This window comes from Acipenser ruthenus, chromosome 1 (assembly GCF_902713425.1).
Source record: "Acipenser ruthenus chromosome 1, fAciRut3.2 maternal haplotype, whole genome shotgun sequence".
NCBI classification, from domain to species: domain Eukaryota; kingdom Metazoa; phylum Chordata; class Actinopteri; order Acipenseriformes; family Acipenseridae; genus Acipenser; species Acipenser ruthenus.
In genome coordinates, this window is record NC_081189.1 from 105,391,889 (window position 1) to 105,409,970 (window position 18,082).

At 37.7% G+C, this 18,082-nt stretch overlaps 1 protein-coding gene across 2 annotated transcripts in view; it reads left to right on the forward strand.

Annotated features, from left to right (window-relative positions):
* LOC117421367 (VPS10 domain-containing receptor SorCS2-like) overlaps window positions 1–18,082 on the forward strand; it is a 304,868-nt gene that overhangs the window by 260,194 nt on the left and 26,592 nt on the right. For both annotated transcript variants that reach the window (XM_034035673.3, XM_034035674.3), the window contains exons 11-18: window positions 4,056–4,158; window positions 6,755–6,831; window positions 8,412–8,503; window positions 9,281–9,388; window positions 11,352–11,472; window positions 12,925–13,058; window positions 13,438–13,566; window positions 14,592–14,763. In XM_034035673.3, coding sequence (XP_033891564.2) covers window positions 4,056–4,158; window positions 6,755–6,831; window positions 8,412–8,503; window positions 9,281–9,388; window positions 11,352–11,472; window positions 12,925–13,058; window positions 13,438–13,566; window positions 14,592–14,763 — 936 coding nt within the window. The remainder of the gene's footprint in view (window positions 1–4,055; window positions 4,159–6,754; window positions 6,832–8,411; window positions 8,504–9,280; window positions 9,389–11,351; window positions 11,473–12,924; window positions 13,059–13,437; window positions 13,567–14,591; window positions 14,764–18,082) is intronic.

Below are 18,082 nucleotides of genomic sequence, written 5' to 3' on the forward strand. Positions count from 1 at the left end.
ACCTCAATTGATTAGATATTCAAATTAACTCAGAAATGGGGCAATGATCAAATTCTCTGCATTTACGAGGCAACTCCTTTGAGTTGCACATTTCAACAAACAAAATACATTTCTTACACACTCTAAAACAGGAAATAATCTTCGATAGCATTTGCTTCAGTTACTTTCTCGAGTCATAAAGTATTTAAAATTAGATATGTTGAATACTTATCGATCTCCATATAAAGAAGTCAATCTGTGTTGATGAACACTGCAGCTCTGAAGTCCCAATGAAAGAAGATGGTACTTTGCTTGAAGTACGCATTGATTCTTAGGCTTGCAATAAACAAATAGTTCTATAAGTCTTGCAGCATTATAGTTGTTGTTGGCAGTTTTCCAACTGGAAATAGTTCTGTTGATCAGACATGACTCAGTTCAGATAATGCGTTGCAATTCAATAGTTATGTAGTGTGTAGAAGTGTTCTTGTTGCAATTCTTCTGTACGGATAGTACATGACCTTAGGTCCAGCTGCTTGCTATGCTTCCGTTTACTGTTTCAGTCTCTCATAAGGCAAAGAGCTACGGCTCTCTTCAAAGCTGATTTTAGCCACTCTTAAGAACATTGGTTTCTTCAGAGCAGTTTAGCTTCCATTTCATTCCTCTGAACTTCATGCCACTTCTAGCAGGTGGAGCTCGCTTCTTTCTCTTGCCTGGAGCGCTGTTCCTTCTGTGGGGACTCTTCTAGTGTGTGGTGTGAAGTTATGGGAAGCTCTCTCATGGGTAAACTCCTGCATTTCTGAAAGTCGCGCAGCTGTATTTGTTGTCCTGACTTCTACCCTGTGATTGGTTAGTTTGGTTATTTTGGGCTGTGCCCGAGTCCATGTAGGGTTTTTCTCATTGGTTGTTCTCGTTCAGAGACAGCCCCTTGTTCTCAATTGGTCCGTGGTTTTGACCCCTGTCGGCTCTATATGAGGAGTACTGTTCTCTGTCCAAAGTGTAAACACAGAGCACTGCTGCAGAGCACAGACAAACAAGCATCAGACAAACAGCAGAAACTAACTTTTCCTGTAAAATCTGATGACCAATATCAATTTCCTCACTACCAAACCACAGGATTTCTGATTACCCTCAGCAAACAGCTTTTGAAGGAGCTGTTTCTGATTATGTTTGGCAAAGAACTTTTCCTTTTTCGCTGGACTACAGGGCTCAGCTTGAATGACAGATGCTGTCATGGTGGATACGCTCAGCAAGAAGCTTTTCTCAGTAGGATTTGCAAGTAGATGCGTGTAGGGGCAGTACGTGCAGAAAGGATAATAGCTTCAGAAGCCTGTATGCCTGGGAGGCGGAAGCATGCTGTGGTGGCAGCGCATGGAGCATGCTGCGGCGGATCTATTGCCAGATTGTCCAGGAAGAGAACGCAGTCACCTTTCGAGAATTCAGTTCTGCAGAGAAACAAAAGTAAGGTGAGTAGCGATTTCAAATCTAGATTGATAATCAAATTTGCATGATTAAATCAGATTCTTGCAGGGCTGTGTAGCGATACATGACCGAAAACAGACAGCCCATTCGGTAATGCCTTCGCGAATTCAGAGGCGGGACAGCTTTATCGGGAATGCCTTTGTGAATTCAGAGGCGAGGCAGCTTTATTGGGAATGCCTTTGTGAATTCAGAGATGGGACAGCTTTATCGGGAATGCCTTTGTGAATTCAGAAGCGGGACAGCTTTATCGGGAATGCCTTTGTGAATTCAGAGATGGGACAGCTTTATCGGGAATGCCTTTGTGAATTCAGAAGCGGGACAGCTTTATCGGGAATGCCTTTGTGTATTCAGAGGCGGGACAGCTTTATCAGGAATGCCTTTGTGAATTCAGAGGCGAGGCAGCTTTGTCCAGCGGTATCGAGGGTAGAATGGTCCGCTGCATTTATCAGCTGTGCTGCAACAGGAAAAGAGCATAACCTAAAGAAAAAAAATTATTATTATTATTATTATTTATTTCTTAGCAGACGCCCTTATCCAGGGCGACTTACAGTTGTTACAAGATATCACATTATTTTTACATACAGTTACATTATTTTTTACATACAATTACCCATTTATACAGTTGGGTTTTTACTGGAGCAATCTAGGTAAAGTACCTTGCTCAAGGGTACAGCAGCAGTGTCCCCCACTAGGGATTGAACCCACGACCCTCCGGTCAGGAGCACAGAGCCCTAACCACTACTCCACACTGCTGCCTACAGCAGAGCAAACTCAAGGCTTGGGGATTAACCCTTTGTGGTCCTTTGTCCGACATTACAAAAATCCAGTTCCAGTTTAAACCCTGTTTTAACAGGTCATGTGTCGGCTCTGAGCGGAGAAAGCCGACAGAGGGTGTCCCCCAATCATCTCTGATCGGGAAAGTAGGCGGAACCAGCCGAGTACCTCCTCAAAAGCCATAGAAAAACGATTTGAATAGAGAAGCGCAGACAGATTTGGAGAGAGCATCATGGCAGACAGCAGATGACAGAGAAAGACACTGCAGTCTGAAGAACTTGCAGAGATGATGGGGGAAGACGTCAGTGACTATGAAAATAGTTTAGATGAAGATTTCGAAGAATGCAGTGAAGAATAAATTAATTTTTCTCAAAGTGACGAGTCAGGAGGAAAATGAAGAACTGGATCACAACGAGCCAGACGTGGGGTGGGGGTGGAGAAACGCACCTGTAAGCGCAGATAGTTTTGTGATAGATAGGTGTATGCTTTGAAAAGTATCAAACACTGAATAATTACAGATAATTTTTTTCCCTCTGGACACTTATCACTCTTCCTTAAATGCGCTTTACTTGCTCTTATCTGCCCCCTATTTTACTGCATTTAATCCTGTACTTTAGATTACTGTCAAGTGTTATTTAATCTGTAGTATTTTGTATTTAATTATATCCTGAAATAACTATCACTGACACTGTTATCTGCTCCGTTATTGAATCGTATTTTGTCATACTTGTACTTGCTAGAACCAAAGTCATTGTATTTATTTTGCTCTTAATTGTATTATTACTTGTACTGTGATTCTTGAAATGTGTTTTTGTTTACGACTGTAAGTTGCCCTGGATCAGGGCGTCTGCTAAAAAATAATTAATAATAATAATAATAATAATAATAATAATAATAATAATAATAATAATAATAATAATAATAATAATAATAATAATAATAAATCTATGAATAGAATGTTATATTTGTTCTATAATTGTTGTTGGTTCAAATTTGTGCACTTTCTTTTGTTTTTTGTATTTTGCAGTTCTCAGATAAATAGATGACAAATTGTTTTTGTTTTCTTTCACTTGATTTCTTTGTTAGGGGTGTCTTATTGATTTACAATAAGTGTGGAACCTGTGATTGCTCTAAAGTCATTCTAACTCAGCAAAACCAATAATTTTGTGATTTTTTTACAGGTTTTTTTGCAATGTTCCCCTCATATAAATAGTAAAGCAATGAATAAAGACTTGTTTTTGGTTGAACAAATTGGTATAATTTTCTTTCCTCAGAGTATCACTTTGATTATATAGTGATTTGAAACATGTTTTATGTAAATAAAGTCACTTTAATTCAATTTCAACAACACATGGTCTAAAGCGTTATTTTGTTCCACAAAATTAAATAGGACCTGACCAAAATAATTGAACTGCAAAGGGTTAAATAGGGTTTAGCAGAGCCAGGCCTGCTAAAAGCTGTTTTAAACAGAGCCATTGTTGGTCACACATTTAAACTAAAGAGGGTATAATATACAGTGCTAATAGGGTCAATATTGATGTTCCAGAAATGGATGGATTCACATTTTCTAATGAATTGATTTAGACTCTTTTTTTGTTTGTTTCTAGTGTTTTAAAATAGTTGGTTTACAGAATATTCAAACAGATCCCAACAATATACAAATCAACCAACACAACTAAACACATTGTTTAGGTTTAAGTTATTTCAGGGCTTCTCTTTATGCCAAGTACACATTTTCTTTAGGACCAAAGCTGATGGAACACATTTTTTGGACCATTTAATTTAAAACTGCTGCCACGTTATCTTCTTTCTGTCTCTTCAAGCCGGATTGCCATCTTCACATGCATCTCCGCTGGGCAGACAATCCATACGTGTCGGGGACCGTGCACACCAAGGACTCTGCGCCAGGACTGATCATGGGGGCTGGTAAGACTCACTCAAGTACTATATAAATAGGGTTTTCTGATTTTTGTGTTTTAGTTTTTGCTTAGTGCCAAAGCACTTTAATAAATAACTCAGCTTCTTTTTTTTAACCAATTACCTCATTGAAACATAATTAAAACTGTAAATTACACAACTTTGTAGTGTATTTAGGTTTTAATGCAATACTGTTCTCTTTGTTTGTCAAAAAAAAAAAAAAGAAAGAAATACGATACTCTGTATTTTGGGTATTCCTTAAAAACAAAACACGAAGATTGGAACCCTGTATGTACTGTGTATCAGAGTCTTACTACAGTCACTGTTATTGACTGGTTTGCTTAATTCATTAATTCCCTCCATATGCTACAGCCTGGTGTGTGTCTTTAGCCATCTCCTTAAGTAGGCCTGACCTGACTGACTTCTCTACCAAACAAACATGTATGCGTCATTGCAGCTCGCTACTATCTCTTGCCCTCTACGAAGGATGCATGACAAATGTGATTGAAGGGAAATGACACGTATTTTGTTTTCATATGCATAAGTAAAAATGGGTTAGCATGATACTTATTGCAGTACAGTGTTCAGTTGATCTAACCGTTGATCTAATCGAAACCACAGCGAATTTGGATATAGGTTTAGTCAAAGTATGTTCACAAAGTTTTAGAAACACTATCACTAGATATAAACCATTTTAATTGTCCCTTTATCCCTTATTGTGATGGGTATTAAGAATGCAGCATAATGTATTGAACAACAACAAGAGACAAGCTTCTTAGGCTTAATATAATATGTGGTTGAAGGCAAAAACCAAAAGCTTTTTTGTAAATATTTTTTGTAAATAGCTGTCACACTGACAAGACCTGATGTCACAGAAAACATTTCAAACAGTAAAAGTTTGATTATAATTACTGTCCAGTCTTACACCAGGCATTACCCTATCAATACTTTAGACACTATCTGGCATACATATTTTCTATTTAAACTGTTGTATAAACATTCACATTACAATGTATCCCAAGGAATGGTTTGTTTCTCTCCAAAAAACATTACAATCTACTATGATTATTTATGCTGTCTTAAATTTTGTTTCACACATTTCAACTGAGGTAAAATGCGATCTTTTTTAAAGCATTATTATTGTCTGAATGCTGCTCTATATGTTGTTGCTGTCTGAACAGCGCTCTGCTGCCATGGGTCAGCATCGCTTTTCTTTTAGCAGCAGCACTTATCGTATGCAAGGAAAGTTATGGCGTAATAAATAACTCGTCCCCATATGCCGCTGTTCCATATCTATTCATGCATGCACAGGCTTTTCACACATGAGCACACTTCTGCATTCATTCTAGTAGGAGCTATAACCTTTTTTTAAAATGTATTACCAACAGCCTACAGCTTTTTTTAGTAACACCAAACACTGGGGTATATTTTAAATATACAATGCTGTGCAAAAGTGTTAGACATGTTGCATTTTTCTACTCTGATGTATTATGAGCATCAACCATTTACTCAGAGCCTCCACTAGTGTGTTCTACTATTATAACAACCTTGACTTGCATAAAGAAGAAAAAACAGTGAGTGAAATACCTTGCATCACTCGATTTTCAAGGTGTGGTATCCAAAGCATAATCAACAAGTACAGAGAAACATCATCTGTAATTGACAAACCCAGGACTGGAAGACCCAAAAAGCTGTCTAACAAGGATGAGCAATACTTGAAGATAATATCCTTAAGGAATAGAAAGAAGCCAAGCATTGAATTGAATGGTCAAAGGTGCTTTGGACTGTTGATGGATGGACAACAACTCTTATTATTTATTTATATATTATTTACCCCACAAGTTAACCCATGTAGGTGGTGCAAGTTAACTCTATACATTACGTAAATGTATAATAACCAATTTATAATGTATCATTACAGGTTTTCACATCCAAACTATACTTGATAACATTGCTTATGCAATAAGAGACAACCTACAACATATTATTGTATCATATACTGTTCTTTACATACAACTTAATGGACAGAAAAGATGTGGTTTTAGTAGACAACATGTGTCCTGGTTTGACACAAAGTGTGTGTGTGTGAACTTGATAGTGGCTGTTGAGTCTGCTGCAGCTTCTCAAAACTTGAGACTGTTCAATGGCATCAGTTTATACAACAAGTATATGAACATCATCCCATACCCCCGATCAGTAAATACATGTGTTCATTTTGGAATTTCAGAAAGCTCAGCGAGGAAAAAAATCACCCAGACCCCTTTTTTTTATTAAACAGCTGAGATTAATTGAAGCCTTTCTGCCTGAGTTATGTTACATCTAAAGGCCATAAAGAGGATCGGATGGCTTGGAATGCAATGGGGCCTCTTTATAAATGAGAATAGTGCCACTGCCAGAAACTCTTAATAATTTGTTTTAAATACCAAGATGTTCGCTGCTCAGGGAAGAGAAAAAGCTTTGATCCATTAGAATCATTCTTTCTAAATTATATATATTTTTTGTAAATTCTTAATTTAAAAAATAAAAAAGACTAGAAAGCTAGGCACTGTGCTATCTACTGTTGTTTAAGTAATCAATTTTTCTGTTTACACATTTTTTTGTTCAGGCAATTTGGGCTCTCAATTGGTCGAGTACAAAGAAGAAATGTATATTACTTCTGACTGTGGGAAATCCTGGAGACAGGTAAATGACATTTCCAAAAAACACCCACATCAAATAGAATAAATACCTGCACACTGCACATGTATAGCCAAGCGTGTGTATTAATCTAGTAAGGAAACACTTTAGTTGCCATGAAGGAGCAGGATGATTCTAGGTTGTTTAAAATTATTTATTCCTCTGAAATGGGCCTTTAAACTTGGTTCAAAACACAGCCCCAAATATACTTAGTATATCTGCAGTATTTTACTACAAACACACCATCCTGCTCATAGAAAGATATGTGGGCTCAGGTCCTATTACAATACATGTAACACAGGAATTGATGTATGCTATTGTGATAGTCTGGGAAAAAAAAATAAAGAGTAAGTAGAGTGTAAATGTCATTTTACTTTTAAATTTGTTTTACTGTCCTATACCGTTGTCTTTGCAATCGTTCTGAGTGGTTCTATTGCAATAGCTCAAATACTGTGTACAATCTTAATAAGTCTGCGTTACTGTTCTCTTTAGTTTCAGTTGCTTATCATAGATATATGCAACACAGGCTAGGTCATCTGAAGTGTCTTTTTAAAAGGAAGAACCAGCGCTATCCAGTGATCTGCCACTCTGGATCATGTTTCCTTTTGTTTTTCTGGCAAAACACTGCTGTGCACTAGATAGTGCTGGCACTCACTAATATTTGATGTTCCTGGCACCAAATCTAGCCTAAATTACATAAGGCTGCAGCTCCTGAACTCATATTTAAAGCAATTTAGAATATACTCAGGATTAAAAAGGTAAGGGAATAGTTACCAAACAAGTAATATGGTTCATTCCTTGGTTATTACATTATTATTATTTATTTCTTAGCAGACACCCTTATCCAGGGCGACTTACAATTGTTAGAAGGTATCACATTATACATTATTTCACATTATACAGATATCACATTATTTTTACATACAATTACCCATTTATACAGTTGGGTTTTTACTGGAGCAATCTAGGTAAAGTAGCTTGCTCAAGGGTACAACAGCAGTGTCCCCCACTGGGGATTGAACCCACGACCCTCCGGTCAAGAGTCTAGAGCCCTAACCACTACTCCACACTGCTGCCCTATTACACCTTTAGAACTGACTCATGAATAGCAGCCTGTATTATTTATCATTGTGGATTGCTTTGTAGAAGAATCATCATTAGCACTTAATGGATATACTGTAAAGTAAAAAGATGTCTTGTGAGTTTCTTTCTAGAAATAAATAATAGACTACACTGTAACATGCTCAGAAAGAAAGGTGCTCAGGCCACTGCATCATGTAATGCAAACATATTTTGTCTAGGCCATAAAAGGTTGCTGGGCTTTTGCTGTTAAAACTATTTATTGTGCGATGTCATCACTTTCTAAGCGTTTTAAGAAACTTGCAGACACTGCAGACTTAAATACATGGTGTTGTTTAATTTAATTGTCTTCCTTCTGTAAAAAAAAAAAAATCTATATTCACTGTTTAATCAATCAGGTTTGTATGCCAGTCTTTTATAAGCCAGTATGCCTTTTAATGGAATTTTGTATGCATTTCTTATGACTAGATGGTATTAAGCTGCTGCATGTTGTCTTTATTTTGTAGGTCTTTGAAGAAGAACACCACATTCTGTACCTAGATCACGGTGGAGTTATAGTTGCCATTAAGGACACCTCCATCCCCCTCAAAATACTCAAGTAATGCCGCTGGTTAAAATACGATTCTTTCATTGTTTAGGTTAGCAAGACCAGCGCCCCGCAACCTTTTTTGACATACAATGTTCTCTTGTGGTAATTTTAGTTGAAGGGGAATCTTCATGAGCTGCCTAGTTACCCTATGATAATTCTCTCCTATGTATTAGAAAAGTAACTTAACGAAATCTGCATACTTTTCCACCTCGCGGCCAGTTCCAGTGCATTCCATCGACATACTGTAGGCAGTGAAATACATTCACTATTATGTTGCTTCTACAGAGGATTTGGAAAACAGATTGAATCCATCTGTAATCTTTTCCACAGCTAATAAGTACTACACATCTATTTTTAACTTCTCTACACTATGGATGACCAATATATTTAATGATAGACTGAGAAGAACATCTCAGCACTTCTCTTCCAAGGTTGTTAACTTGTAATCATCTCTGGTGTGTGGACTTGTTTATTAGTTTTCTGAATATTGAATTCCATTTGGGAACGCTCTGTTTTATGGACAGCTGCCTATATTATTAATTCTTTTTTGTTATAATGAAACTGAAAATGGTTGCATGCTTAAAATGGTTATTGTATATTAACTGTGTTATAATTGTTAGAAATCTGAATTTGGATGATATTTTGGGCCATTTATAATTTGTATAGTCAAAAGAGTTATAGTCTGTAGCTTTTTATAATGATGTATTTTATTAGCCACGTATTTGCTTTCGACTTAATAAAATAAAGAGGAGCATGAATGCTTTATACATTTTTTTCTCTGTTTAGATTCAGCATAGATGAAGGTTGGACTTGGATGACACACAATTTTACCAGCACCTCGGTTTTTGTGGACGGGCTTCTGAGTGAACCTGGAGACGAGACTCTTGTTATGACGTGAGTGTATTCTTCGCCTGGCCTAACCTGACCTGACATTCAGTCTTCGGCTGAATAAGTAATATGAAATAAATAATAAATATTAGTGTGCTGCGGCTGGAAATACTGTGAGTGCTGGGCTCTCATTTCCTGTAAACAACAATGCGTCTGCCACACAGTCCAGCATGCATACTCACTTGTATGTTGGAGAGAATTGCTGTGTTGTGAAGTTCGCTTCTGTCAATTGTGCCAAACTGTACAGTGGCTATGACTGACTGCTTGCTTGACACTAGCTACATTCAAGAGAAGAGAATTAAATTAGATGAAACAAGTCACAGTTCAGTTGTGCACGCAAATTTTAGGAACAAAAGAAGAATCTTGCTGCTGACTTTTATATGGAGCTTTTCTGTATATCTTATCACACTGCAATATTGTTTTGCGTGCAAAGTGAGAGCACACTAGCACAACAGTCTCTGCAACACCAAAGAACATGCAGATTACTTTAAAAAGTAAATGCAAGCATGCCTTTCAAATTGTAGTCCCAACGAGACTTCCCCTTTTAAAATCTTCCATCCATTCTAATAGCACCGCTGGTTAACATACTGAGAACTAGGAACTTGCTTCTGACTTTTCCAGTTGATTTTAAAAAAATATGCCTGAATCACTGTGTCTACTATATTAAACCATGAACTGCCAGCTTTTTCTAAACTATAAGAAGTCACAATTGTGCTATATACAACAAAAGTGAAACACTGAAAACAAAGGGATGAGTATTTGTGGTAAGTGTGCAATATAAAATTATCCTTTAGGATCATGCTGATATTGGAGCATTTTGCATTTCCATTAAATAAAATCTGAATGATCTAATTGGGGTCAGAGCTGGTTGAGTCTGTATCCTGGGAGATACAAATAAAAAGCACAGGGAATAGGCTTTGTTTTTAGTTGTTCCATAAGAAAAGTAATTTCAAGACACTGGATTGAGCCCACTCATCCCTCCTAAACAGCAAAAGAGTCAAGGATGTTCTGAAGGTTATAGGAATGGAGTTGAGGGATTGCTCCATAAATTAGACAAACCAGATTTAAGAGAAGTTGACAGAGAACTCCACTTAACACATGATGTGCCAACCTGCTTTTTTTTACTGCTTTACTGAAACTACGGAACAGGTAAACCGGGAACTATAATAACTGGGGCACAACATGGAGGAGAGGACGGCTCTGTGGGGTTGCTGTACCTTCCCAGATGTTTCAAAGTTAAGGAAACATTAAAAATGAAAAGTGTAAAGTGCACTGGTGCTAATTAAGGGTAGCTTTGTTCATAAACCTTTAACCACATTATGTGAATACTGTCCCTCCACCGCAACCCCTCTCACTGCACCAATAGCTCCTTCCAAACCAAAAATAAGTCAATAAAACTACATTTTTAATGGCATAAGTAGGCATTTAAGAAATCCATAACACATATGGGCAAATAACCGAGAAATTTCAATATAATCATTCTTACCAATAGCAATATACCTGTCTTTGTGCAGAGGAAGATTTCTAATCACATAAATGTCACCAACTAGTGGCAAATTCACATGAATGAAACAATTATCTGAATACTGTTTGCATGGTGACTGTACTTTCAAACACTTTTCCCTCCCTATTCATTACTTTTTTATATATTTTTGGCAAAATATAACAATCTTTTGCTAATTTAGCAGTAAGTGGTTCAAGCGCAGAATTATATAATGGGTTTTTTGTAGTGCATTGGGTTGCTTTACTTAATAGAGTTAGAACAGCAACAATTGAAATGTCAATTAGGACTAATGGGGGACCTGAAACATGTGTCATTAAGCGATCATTTAGCAAAAGAAAAAAGTTTAATTTGCATTTCACTGTCATATGTAATTATGTAAGGACTGCTTTCAGATTTTACTAATGATTTTGCAAAGAGGCTCAGTTTTTTTTTTTAAATACTGTGTGTTTCTGTGTGTTTGTGCAGGGTTTTTGGCCATATAAGTTTCCGGTCGGACTGGGAGTTAGTGAAGGTGAACTTTCGACAGTCTTTTCCCAGACAGTGCACAGAGGCAGACTACGATGCATGGAAACTAACCAACCTTAAGGTATAAAACCTTAATTAAAAACAAATGCTAAATTGGAAGGTTGATTATAGTAGAGCATTGTACAGCATTGGGAAGCCCTTGGATTGCATCAACCACCAGTCTGGATATAAGATCCAAAATGAAAAATTACCTATATGGTAACAGTATCCTGGGAGACAGTCAGCATGGTTTTAGGAAAGGGAGATCGTGTCTAACTAACCTGCTTGATTTTTTTGAGGATGCAACATCGACAATGGATAACTGCAAAGCATATGACATGGTTTATTTAGATTTTCAAAAAGCTTTTGACAAAGTCCGGCATAAAAGATTAATTCTCAAACTGAACGCAGTAGGGATTCAAGGAAATGCATGCACGTGGATTAGGGAGTGGTTAACATGTAGAAAACAGAAAGTATTGATTAGAGGAGAAATGGAGCAAAGTAACCAGTGGAGTACCACTGGTATCGGTATTAGGTCCTCTGCTATTCCAAATCTACATTAATGATTTAGATTCTGGTATAGTAAGCAAACTTGTTAAATTTGCAGACGACACAAAAATAGGAGTGTCAAACACCGTTGCAGCAGTAAAGGTCATTCAAAATAATCTGGGCAGACACATGGCAAATGACATTTAATAGAGAAAAGTGTAAGGTACTGCATGCAGGCAATACAAATGTGCATTATAAATATCATATGGGAGATACTGAAATTGAAGAAGGAATCTGTGAAAAAGACCTAGGAGTTTATGTTGACTCAGAAATGTCTTCATCTAGACAATGTGGGGAAGCTATAAAAAAACAAGATGCTCAGATATATTGTGAAAAGTGTTGAATTTAAATCAAGGGAAGTAATGCTAAAACTTTACAATGCTTTAGTAAGACCTCATCTAGAATATTCAATTCTGGTCTCCTCACTACAAAAAGGATATTGCTGTTCTAGAAAGAGTGCAAAGAAGAGTGACCAGAATTATTCCTGGTTTAAAAGGCATGTCATATGCAGACAGACTTAAAGAATTGAATCTATTCAGTCTTGAGCAAAGAAGACTACACTGCGATCAGATTCAAGCATTCAATATTCTAAAAGGTATTGACAATGTCGACCCAGGGGACTTTTTCAACCTGAAAAAAGAAACAAGGACCAGGGGTCACAAATGGAGATTAGATAAAGGGGCATTCAGAACAGAAAATAGGAGGCACTTTTTTACACAGAGAATTGTAAGGGTCTGGAACCAACTCCTCAGTAATGTTGTTGAGGCTGACACCCTGGAATCCTTCAAGAAGCTGTTTGATGAGATTCTGGGATCAATAAGCTATTAACAACCAAACAATCACGATGGGCCGAATGGCCTCCTCTCGTTTGTAAACATTCTTATGTTCTTATGTTATCCAGGGATTATCCCTAACAATATGAAATTTAGGGGGAAGTATGTGCTAAAGTACAACATGCCACATAATTTCTAATTTCTAATTTCAGGGGGAGGCATGCATTATGGGTCAGGAGAGGAGCTTCCGGAAGAGAAAAGACTCAGCATTTTGTATTAAAGGGAAGAGTTTCACTTCAGCACTGACCTCCAGGCCCTGCCAGTGTACAGAGAAGGATTTTAACTGGTAAGGCCTGTTACCTAACTTGCCTAGGTAACACTGGGGTACTATTTATCGGTTACAAAAACATGCCCATAAAGAGGTTACAGTGGTATTACCATGGTAAAAGCATAGCAAAGTGTAGAAAAGAACAGTAAAACATAGCGAGAGCCTGATAAATCACAGGCATGTAATACAGTAAATGCCATATCATTGGGTTTAAATGTACCAAATATAGATAAACATATGTTTTTGGGATCTTTACTTACTGGTCATGGCTGGCACAAAGATAAACAAATAAAAAGAGCAACAAGTAGCACATTAACATTCCTGTTGGGGGAAGATACATTTAAGCCACATTTTGTTCCATTCTGGCAAACAAACAACTCTTATCCTGTTCTCCCAGTGACTATGGCTTTGAACGGGCAGCCAGTCTGAAGTCTGAAGGCGATCGATGCTTCGCTGACTTCTGGCACGACCCCGACTCCCCTCCTGACGACTGTATCATAGGGCATTCCTATGCCTCCAGCACTGGGTAAGTTCTGTCCAGAGTCTGCATTCTAGACAAAGAATTGTAGACATTTTGCATTCTAGACAAAAAATTGTAGACAAAAAAACACAGGCAGTGTAACAGTATACAGTATCTCCCCAACTCTGCTCCCCCTTCCACCTTTACACTACATGGACCTTGCCTGTGTATATTGAGTACTATCTTTGATCACTGTATTATTGCAGAAATACTAACATTTTCATTTTATGTATACAAATCGTAATACACAATTGACTAGACTTGTGTACATGGAAATGTAAGACTGCACACAGGACTGTATTATATTACAGGTAAAAATGTCCTAATAATTCAATTAGGAACATATACTGAATGAATGGAAAGAGTCTTCACTTGCTGATGGATAAACTTCTAAAGCCCCAAACAATGGTCATTTTTGAGGAAGCATGACAGTCTCAGACTGCCACAGGGTTGGAATCCTGCTAACCATGGTTTATGCCACATAGTTCGGACACTGATCAAATGCTGTAGATACTGTAGGCCTCTGCTTTAAAATATGAACCCTAGTGGAACAACTAGAGCAGGACTGCAGATTCCAGTCCTACAAGACACAAGTATCTTTCATAAACAGCCTTTCTTTGATGTTAAACATTGCAAAGCCTTTATTAGTTAGAGTAAGAGCAGGTGACATTCCTTACCCTCTGTCCTCTTAATCTCTCATTTAATGAATTTCAAAAGTAGGAAATTAGAAGTGGTTAACGTGACCAAATCAGGAAGAAAATACTATACATCTTACTAATTGTTTATCTTCCTTTGTTAATTAAGGAATGTTTTAATTGTATTCTATAAATGCAAACACATAGCATGAATATGTATGTAATGTGTTATGTTTGTTGCTGTTTGCCTTTTGGACCATTCAGAAAACGAGTCAGGTCTCACGAGGGCTTCCTTATATAGAGCTCTTCATTTAACAAAATTCTTATAGTTTTGAAAAACAGAAAAGCCTACAGTTGGGAAAAGAGTAAACCAATATCTGCGGCTGTGTTTTGTAGCTACAGGAAGGTGGTATCTAATATCTGTGAGGGAGGAGTAAACAAACAGCAGAGTTCCAAACAGCACACATGTCCTCTGCTGGCCCCCAGAGGTCTACAGCTTGGAATCAAAGGAGAGACGATGGCTGTGGGCCCTGGAGATGACATCACCTTCATTGTGAGGCAGGAGCAGGTAACACAACAGTCACTTAGATCTTTTGCTTGGGGTGCAGTCAGTAGCATTATGTTTTGGTTGGAGCGGGAGGGTGTTTTCAGCAGTGTAGGAGGCTTTGGATTTTATATATACATATATAACACGGCTTGGAAAAATAGCAACCTCTGATTGGTTAAAAAGCATCAACTGACTGTGCGTATATATAGCGTATAGCACGGCTTGCATACTAATGAGCCGCTTCACACTGAATAAATCACTTCTCACCACTATATTCAAAATTCCATGGCAAACTGCCATTTTATTTGTTATTAGTTACAAAACCACAGCCAAAAATGAGTGGCATTTCACCTATTTCCTTTAATATATTTGGGGATGAAACTCCACATAACTGGTACAACACCAGCTTTCTGAGTGAAGACAGCAGTCCATCTGAAACAAATAAATAAATAAAATAAGTGCACCAGCAAGAGTAGACACATAACAGTAGATGAGGAACAGCTAAATGAAATAGAAGAAAATAAAGATTGAAAACACAATGTACTTAAAGAAAAAAATATGGACATTCATTATGGAAAGAAGTCCAAAAAATCTCAACAACATTAAGGGACTAAATACATATTTTAACAGTAGACGTTTTAACATCTCTGCTGACAGCGAGTTTAAAACCAACAAGAACGTATTCCTGTCAGTCAGGAAAACTCTTAGAAAAGCAGGTAACGACAAGGCCAGACACCACCCCCTGAATTACCAGCCTGGATTTGAAGTGTCTGCGGGAAACTGAGGTACTGTCCCCCTTCAGTCTCCACCGCAGCTGCTCTCATTACTTCCTTAGTGTCATTTGAAACTCCACGCCCATCATCGCAGCTTATATTCAGCCGTCCAGTCTCTAGTGAGATGGCACTTTCGATGCAGAAATTCACAACAAACTAACGTGTGCAATTTATTTTGAATAAGCGAACAATTAATTAAATTAAATTAAATCAAATTAAATTTGGGACTATATTACACTGCGGATGTATACACAATAAAAGTTTCTGGTTTTCTCTGTGTTATAAACCACTTTGGGCCGTGCGGTTCCGAATATATATACCACTTCTGGGGTGGTATATCATGGGAACCGCACGGCCTGTCGTGGTTTATACTTGACATATATATATACCGTATTCCTTTGAATTTAAGACGCACTTTTTTAACAATTTTTTGCTTCGCAAACATATCCTGCGTCTTAAATTCAAGTACAGTATAGTGATGCGTGTATAAAATCGCCAACAAAAGATGTGACTATCCGAGTACACAAGCAGCAACGCGACTGACTGCTGAGAAAAGACAACAAAGGCGTCTGCCCGAATACACACGCAGCAACGTAACGTTTACTGCTGATAAGACAAACCGAGCTTCCTGAGGAATTCCAAGAGAAACGTTTACAATTTCAGGATTTCTAACAAACAGTACCAGCTTGGACAGATCAGAAATGCTGATCAGACACTGGTATTTTTCGACATGCCAAGTGTAGCGTGCACGGGGGAAGGCAGCAGTAGGGCTGGTAGGTGACATAATCACACACAAAGACATACGCCCGATATACGCTCCTTGCAAAGGAGCCGGCTCTTTTGTACAGCGGTATCGGCGCTATGCTGCAGTGCGAGAGGTCCCGGGTTCGCGGCCACCCTCCGCCTGTGTGTGGATTGCCTCGCCCTGTGTGATGCGCCTGCTTGCGGGAACTGAGATCGCTACACAAGCAATACCACAGTACTTCAATGCTGTTGTGGTTGCTGGGATGCCAGTGAGTGGTGGTATGTTGTGATGGTCGGCGGTGCCTACAGAACAGTATCCTAACCCCAACACTGAACATGACCACGACCGCTCCGTACACACATACACAGAAAAACACAAAAAGAGCAAAATGTATCTATTCCAGTTTAGCAAAAATGGGTGGCGATGAGAATACCTAATGATAACTCCCTTTGTTGATAGTTAGTTAAACATAGGTCATCACAGCACCTAGCTCGTTTCTTAAAATTTTAATAATATCAATAATATCCAAACAATATAATTCTCAAAAATCACCAGTCACAAACAAACAAGCTATCGCCACAGACTTCTTAACTAAACAAAACAAAATATCAATTTGCAGCAGCTGCTACATAAAACAAAACAATTGACAGCATCACTTACATGCAGGTCGTTTGGTTTACATTTATTATTATTATTATTATTATTATTATTATTATTATTATTATTATTATTATTGTTATTATTATTAATTTCTTAGCAGACGCCGCTGCTCCTCTTTCTTTGTTGTTCAGACTCCAGACAGGTAACTTTTTGAGTTTGATCTTGGTTCGTGTTTTAAATTCAGCGGTCTCCCCTGTGTTATCCACCAGGTGACGTCCAACTATGCCCACACCCTGCGTTTTTAAAAGCCTTAGGACTGCCACAATGTGTACGACAGAGACGCCATCTTAAGTATTATGCAGTGCGCAGCACAATAAACAAGCTCTGTGGTTAATCTACACAACACTGTTTTTAAGCATAATTGAGGTTGTATCTTTGTAAATGCATATTTAATTGAGGTTTTAGTTTTTCCTCAAATTGAGGTGGTAAAGTCTTAAATTCGAGGGCATCTTAAATTCAAAGGAAAACGGTATTATATATATTAGGACAAATATCTGAATATTCAAACTAATATTTTTTGACATATATTTTGATAGAAAAATCAGATGTTCGTATTTGCTACAGATGACAAAAATACCATGCACTTTTTTTACTGTCTCACCAGAATTTGCATGACAGTCAAAAAATGGCAAATGAAAAAGAGCTCTATGTGATATGTGCAATATATATATATATAAAATCACATATCACACAGAGGTCTTGAGCCTCTGTTTAAAAGTTTTAGACACCAAAAAGTAAACAAACCAGATTATGCACACGCACCCATAGTGATCTCTATGGAAAGCCATCTGGGACAAAAATGCATTGTGCTGCTTTTGAGCTAGCCAGAATCTCATGGGACAGAAAAAAGGCAAACATTCTGAAATGCCTCCCTTAAACAGTACCCAACTTCCTGAAAATGTTGCGTAGTGATGTCTATATAGACAGTATATATTATATATATTTTGTTGTGATTTTCTGGTATGTGGAATGTAATAAACGAGAACCAAAACGGTGAGTTCCCTTTCAATTCAAAGATGGTCGCCAATGATACTTTTGGCATATGCCTGCTTGTCAGGTATTCGCTGAGCATTTTATATCAAAGCTGCCGATAGGCCCCTCCGCGGAGTGACGTCCTCAGTCCCGCCTCGCTGAGGTAATAAATAGTCACTGCACGGCGATA